Below are 7,500 nucleotides of genomic sequence, written 5' to 3'. Positions count from 1 at the left end.
CCTGCATGCTGACCCCGTCGTACACCTACTTCTCTGGATGATGCAGCTTCCCTGGCTGCTGTGGTGTCCATAACAAATGCAGCTCTAACGAACGCAGCGCTAACGAACCCAGCGCTAACAAACGCAGTGCTAACGAACACAACGCTAACCAACGCAGCTCTAACCAACGCAGCGCTAACGAACAAACGCACAGCCCTATGTTCCCACCTTAACCCTAACCTAACCCTAATTTTGAAAATGTCCTAGAAATGTGGGAACATACGGCCAGATGTACAAATGCTTTTGCGCCCACTTCAGGCGTATTTGTTTCGCAACACGCGTGTAAAATGATTGCGAGGTACAAACAGGCCGCAATGATGTAAAAGCGCAAACTGCCTGTCGTGGGAGCTGAAAATGGCTAATTGCGTTTTTCATGTCATGCATATGCATTCATGGGAAGAATTCAGGGGAAAGTGGGAGTTTAGCGTAAAAAGATGGGAGGGGAAGAGTAAAGAGCGCCTAATTATGTATCCCGCGGTATGTACAAAGACTGATCCTGAAAGCGCACGTCTATTCTGCGCCTAAATACTTCCGCCTTGTAAAAGCAGGTGTTAATCCAAATTGCAGTTCAATGAGTCAATAAGAGAACCTTTCAAAGACAACAGAATCGCTATTTAGAGCACCAGTTTTGTAAGTATTTGTACTAATATCAAAAGCAACCTTAACTTTCGTTGGCCTTTTGAATGTCTTACTTTCACTTTCACGTCATTCACTTAAACTTTCCTACTTGCTAGATTTGACCAATCTTCCATAGCCTACATGCACATGCACAAGTAGTTTAAGTAGAACTACTGCCTATCTCCCTGCTTGTTAACATCTTATCATGTATGGTATTATTTCATGATCGCTAAACGTTTGATTCTTTTTAATGTTGTCATCAGTTAACTTCATTCAACTGTGCTTGTATGTAGGCACTGCCATTCAGTCGTGGACGTTCGTAAATTGCGTTTATGGGTGGAGAAAGGCAGAGAAAGGCGCAGTTTACACTATGGATTGAAAGTTTGATAAATACGACCGAAACTTGGGCCTGACAGCGTTCGCAATCTGCGGTTTGTCCATGACGCTAATAACGCTACATTTGCAAATGTACGTACATCTGGCCCATAGGGTTTAATTTTGAGAAAAATCTTAGAAATATGGGAAATGTGGGAACATAGGGCCTAATTTTGAGAAAAATCTTAGAAATGTGAACATATATGTACAGTAGGGCTGACCCCGACTAACGAATGCACCGTTAACCTACCCTCTAATGCAGTGCCAAGGTGACTTGACCTCAACTCTATCAGCCCATTGCATGGAATCCATAGCTCCTGAAATCAGATCAATCAGCATCTATGCTCCTGACTTATCCACATTCCACTGCCATAACTTCTGAAATCACAGCACAATCCATTAGCAAGCCTCCTATCCATTGAGATCAGCTAAAACCATTAGCATCCCTGCTAGCTTTTGAGATCAGCACAATCCATTAGCATCTTGTGGTTTCTTTATTAGGGAAAGCTGCTGCCCTCCAGTTTTGCAAGAGAGGGTGGAAAATCATGTTTTTCTTTTTGTTTTATTATTGCAGGAAAAAAGAGAGAGAATGGCTGTTGGGGTACAGGCAGGGGGGAAACCGAGTGGTGTGATTGGATAATTAGCTTTAATGAGAGAGGTTTGTGGGTGGCAGCAGAAAGAAGTCTGAGTCAGACCCACAAAACACTCTCTTTCTCTCTCTCTCACTCTTTCTTTCTCTCTCTCTCTCTAATGGTGTGCCCTTCTCAGCTTCAGGACAATGACTAAGAAGAGAACATTCACTGCTGTTTGCTGAAGAGAACATTCACTGCTTCAGCTGCCCCCCCCCCCCCCACATTCAAACATCAATGTACTCCTTTTATACCATCATGACTTTACAAATATTTGCTTCTGATCTCACCTACTGTCACTTGTTATTGCTGGATTCAGTGTCACTATTTGTCACTTCACTGCTCTGTGTGTGCTTTTTGTAAAGAAACTAAGAATGAAAGATAAAAAGAAAGGATGAAAGAAAGAAAGAAAGAAAGAAAGAATGAACGAACGAATGAATGAACTAATGAATGAATGTCCAGGCTTTAGACGAGAAGCCTTGTTGTATGCGCCATCTTGTGGTTATGCAGGGTACAACGGAGTGTCGGTGAGAAAATAAATTACATTTTTTTTCAACAGTTTACACACTAAATCTTTGCTTGTCACACAATTTTCTATACAGGTCTTCCAAACACCATAATCTTCCCACACCAAATCTGTAAAACCATACACTAATTCTCAGTGTTTAACTCTGTTTTCAATTTCCTAAAACACATTTTGCAAAACACCACAATTTTCTACCTAGGCCTACACACAAAAAGGAAGTACTGTAACTTGATTTCGTTTTTCAAACACAACCTATGAAAATGCCACACTTTTTCACCAGTGATTCACTCTCTCTCCTCACATGTGTAAACACTCATTACTTTACTGAACACCATCCAATCATTGCCTTAGTATATGAATAGATATGCTCTCTATGCATAGGCATAGACTCTTTCAATCTGCTCCTAGAGGATTTCCGGTTGAAATGTTCAGAACCAATGCAGATACTTTGAGTAATGTTCTACAAAAAGTCGACATTATGGCTATACTATAGCCCCCACACACACACACTCCTTTGAAAAAAGCAAAGTTATTTGATAATAGTCAGTCATTTCTTTCTTTGGAAATACAGTAATTTCTGTCTTAGGCAAAATCAGCTTTTTCAAAACTCCATGTACATCTGTTCTTGTGCTTTATTTTTGTTTTGTTTTTTGTTGTTGTTGTAGGCTGTAAATTCATGTATTCGCAACAGTAAATTCTTTGGGAAAAATCACTATTTTTGGTTTTAATATTGCTTGCATTTTTACTGTGTATTTCAACTTCTCTCTAGTTGACTTTCACTCTTGTATGGAAATATACATATAAAGCCAATAAGACAGAGGAGCTTTAGGTTTTGAGCAACAGTGATGATGTATCCAAAATGTCATATTCTGACAAAAGTGTTTATAATGTGAGGCGAATGTTTGCTATAAAGATGTGTTCATGGCATTTTGAATGTTATGTGTCATTTTTCTGGAGATTTGAGGCATTTTGCATTTTGTGTGAGCAATTTTGGGTTTTGTGTGCAGAGTTTTGAAAATACAGTTTTGGAAATGTGTGTAAACAGTTGTAAAAAAAACTGTAAAAACAGGTGAGATTTTAAATATCAGAACAGCAATAAACAAACCAACCAATGAAGGCAATGGAAGTATAAGATATTTGGCTCTATATCTGGCTCTAATAAGACTGATGTGGCAATTAAATTGTAATGAAGGAAACTCTTCTACGTTATAACTCGTTAGGCATTCCATTATCATTGCTATAAAATCTACAGCAGGCCTAGGCTAGGCCTATAAAATAGGGTGCATACCGTCTATGATTATGCCACATAAGCCTGTCAATTTAATTATATCTATGAGGTTGAGCAAATAATCATCTCTTTAAAAAAATAATGTCCACCTTTGTGCTAGGCCTAGCCTCGCCTCCTCCCGCAGGCTAATAGGTCAGCGCAGGGGTATGAATGGAAACAGCCGCGCTGCGGGACAGACATCAGTGCGAGTGTTGACAGCTACCCGGTGGACTAGCAGAAGTGCTACTCTCTCAGCTTACCACACCACGTCTCGAACGTCCCCTGACCTGTGGACTTACAAGTCAGTTTTGCACTGGTATCCGCTCTGTATGTGTTTTTCAGTAATATCCTGCAGCCCGCTGAGTGAAACCTTCTCTTTTTGGACCAGTGCGTTTTCGTTGGCCACCGCGGACCAGCCATGGAGGGATAAGATGCCACCTCAAATGCTCATCCTCTTTTTTGAGTGAGTAGCCAACTTTGTTCCACAAAAGTTCACCGTGGTGCTCGTAGACTAAACTATTAACTTGTAGGCCTGTTGTAATCGGATCATGCTTTTAGTCTAAGATTGTTCTCATATTTATGTTATAAGATGTCGTGAAGCTGCTATGTGAGGCCTAGTGATTAGAAAGTAGAATATACATTTGGTTACCTGTGGGTTTTTTTGTTCTTAATAACTCGGCTGCTAAATTTAGAATGGGTTTTGTAAATTGTAAAATTTTGTAAATTTTAAAGTCTTATAGAGATAGATTTGGAAAATATACTTTTAACTTATACCAACTTTACATTCATTGGTGCTGTGTGCATTATTGTTATTCTGTTTTGTTAAAAAGTACATTTAAAAAGCATTAGTTATTGTTCTCTAGCAATTTCTCCATTCTGTTAGTGCTATTGTGGGGCAGGGTGAAGAGACTGAACATTGTTTCTCTGTGTGTGTGTGTGTGTGTGTATGTGTATGTGTGTGTGTGTGTGTGTGCGTGCACGTGTGCATAGACCTGTGTGTGTGTGTGTGTGTGTGTGTGTGTGTGTGAGAGAGAGAGAGAGAGAGAGAGAGCTTGTGTGTGTTCATTGTAGCAGCTTCGTCTCTCTTTGTGCCGCCCAGTCCAGCATTCTCTGCCCATTCTGACATGACATCAAGCCTCTCTTGTCATAATAACTTTCTCTGTGACTAAACACATTTCCAACAACACCTTCAATGCTGATATGTCATATGATAAGGTCATTCTGCACTAAATAAGTACATATCCTCTCCACTTCCGAGCTGTGGTCTGTCTCTTATGAATACCTTTTGAAGTTTGGATTGTTTGTTTTTTCTTTTTTCAGAAAGTGTGGAAACATGATGTGGGATGGATAGACCCCCAAGTGAGACTTATAATGTGAGTTATGCTTCTTTGTTCATTCCTCTTCACAAAGCCCTCTGTTGATGTGATGGACTTGAGAGATCCGTGGAGCCGTGGGGTTATTCAGCCGGTCGAATCTCGCGTCTGTCCCCTGAGATGAGTGTGTGACAAGCGATACTGGTGAACAGTGATCATCTTACATGTGTGTGTGTGTGTGTGACCCCATCTAGTCCCATACTAACGCCAGTCACACAGACTGGGGGAGGCCTTTACACTGCATCTGAAACCAGTTTACACACACTCACACACTAACGCCAGTCAAACAGACACACTGCATCTGAAACCAGTTTACACACACTCACACACTAACGCCAGTCAAACAGACACACTGCATCTGAAACCAGTTTACACATGGGTCTCTCACACACTAACGCCAGTCAGACACACTGTATCTGAAACCAGTTTACACATGGGTCTCTCACACAATAACGCCAGTCAAACAGACACACTGCATCTGAAACCAGTTTACACGTGGGTCTCTCACACACTAACGCCAGTCAAACAGACACACTGTATCTAAATCCAGTTTACACGTGGGTCTCTCACACACTAACGCCGCTCAAACAGACACACTGTGTCTATCACACACTGCCAGTCAGACAGACACAGAGATGACTTTAGAGTGCATCTGAATTCAGCTCTGCATAACCATAATCATGATGTCCTCAAAAAACAGACTTGGGCAAAGATATTAACAGAAATTTTCACCAGTAATTACTGTCACAATGATTCGATTGTCACAATCAAATCACTTTTTTTATTACACGGCTCTTCAGAGTGCTGCAGAAAGTTCCACATGAATGGGCCTTCCCAATGTTTGGGCATATGTTAAATCTATATAAATCACCGGCAAAGTATATAATCACCACTGTCAATGGCAACGGGTTGATTAACGTCTTTCATATCCCTCCGCAAGAATTCCGTTCGCTTATTGCAATGGAATTTCATTGGGAAAGTAAGCTAGTAAGACGTTGCCACGCAACACCTGAAACTGTCAAGTTCAATCTGTGTGGCGAACTATTTATTTTGTCAACGGAAGACACGAAATGGTAGCAAAATCATTTTTAAAAATTCATTGTGTTAGGTTTCTTTTCTCGTTTTGGCAAGTAGCCGTGTAATAACAAGGATAATGTATTGTCCGCTGGTAATTATCAGAAAATAAGTCCCTTTAGGTCGAAGCAAAACCCCTCCGCTTCTGTTCTCCCTGTCGGGACTTATTTTCTGATAATTACCGGCGGACAATACATTATCCCTTACGTAATATAATATACACTGTCACCAAGACGTCAAGGCTCATCTAGCAGTTTGAATTTGAGTAATCATTACTTGTTTTAGTCCCAGCAATCTTGTTTTGTCTGAACAGCAATTTTTTGTCGGTGGCAGTCAGCGATTTCACCGGAAGTCGTTCTTGTTTGTGTTTATATTTAAATGTATTAGCAAACGCTTTTGTCCAAAACAAGGTACATTGTATTTGAACCAAGGACCAAACGAAATACACAAGAGAGGTAGCTCACCCCTACCTTCAGTATTCCCAGAGGTATCTCACCCCTAACTTCAGTATTCCCAGAGACACTTTGTCTTTGTTAGGGAGACAGGCTGCCCCTATTGTGTTGGAGCCTGGGCTGTCTACAGCTAGCGGTCATGAGGAGATGATGGCTGAATGTGAAAAAAAAAGTTCTGGTCTTGAGATAATCACTGACTACACCTTTAACAGTGTTTAAGACTCTTCAGCCCTTGTGTAGTTTACATAATTAGAGTAATTGCCATAATTACCATCAGATCTCGTCATATAGGCCAGTGACAGAGGCCCATTAGTGTATGAGTGTGTGTGTGTGTGTGTGTGTGTAGCGTTTGCATTCTGAGGTCTAAACACTGATCACTGGGAACAAAAGATTGTGAGGTCTCCTCTCACACATCAGTGCTCCGGTGAACCCTAAAGGTGAGGGGTCAGGGGTCAGGGTTGGGTGAACCCTAAAGGTAAGGGGTCAGGGTTGGGTGAACCCTAAAGGTGAGGGGTCAGGGGTCAGGGTTGGGTGACCCTAAAGGTGAGGGGTCAGGGTTGGGTGAGCCTAAAGGTGAGGGGTCAGGGGTCAGGGTTGGGAGACCCTAAAGGTGAGGGGTCAGGGTTGGGTGAGCCTAAAGGCTGGTTCTAGTGCTGGTTCTGAACGTGATCTGATGTGGACTGGATGGGTCTGATGTGGACTGATGTTGTAGACTGGATGGGTCTGATGTGGACTGATGATGTGGACTGATGTTGTGGACTGATGTTGTGGACTGGATGGGTCTGATGTGGACTGATGTTGTGGACTCGATGGGTCTGATGTGGACTGATGTTGTGGACTAATGTTGTGGACTGGATGGGTCTGATGTGGACTGATGTTGTGGACTGATGTTGTGGACTGGATGGGTCTGATGTGGACTGATGTTGTGGACTAATGTTGTGGACTGGATGGGTCTGATGTGGACTGATGTTGTGGACTGGATGGGTCTGATGTGGACTGGAGGAGTCTGATGTGGACTGATGTTGTGGACTGATGTTGTGGACTAATGTTGTGGACTGGATGGGTCTGATGTGGACTGATGTTGTGGACTGATGTTGTGGACTGGATGGGTCTGATGTGGACTGATGTTGTGGACTAATGTTGTGGA

General features: G+C 41.9%; 1 protein-coding gene across 1 annotated transcript in view; it reads left to right on the top strand.

The window, feature by feature from the left end:
- The first annotated feature begins 3,874 nt into the window (after nucleotides 1-3,874).
- Nucleotides 3,875-7,500, top strand: part of plaat1 (phospholipase A and acyltransferase 1) — a 5,908-nt gene continuing 2,282 nt past the window's right edge. The window contains exons 1-2 of the mRNA XM_042057442.1: nucleotides 3,875-3,921; nucleotides 4,775-4,827. Of these exons, the coding sequence (XP_041913376.1) occupies nucleotides 4,798-4,827 (30 nt within the window). The 5' untranslated portion in view covers nucleotides 3,875-3,921; nucleotides 4,775-4,797. The remainder of the gene's footprint in view (nucleotides 3,922-4,774; nucleotides 4,828-7,500) is intronic.

This window comes from Alosa sapidissima, chromosome 12, assembly GCF_018492685.1.
Source record: "Alosa sapidissima isolate fAloSap1 chromosome 12, fAloSap1.pri, whole genome shotgun sequence".
NCBI classification, from domain to species: domain Eukaryota; kingdom Metazoa; phylum Chordata; class Actinopteri; order Clupeiformes; family Clupeidae; genus Alosa; species Alosa sapidissima.
Note: the sequence above shows the minus strand (reverse complement) of the source record. Positions and strands in the feature narration are given on the sequence as shown.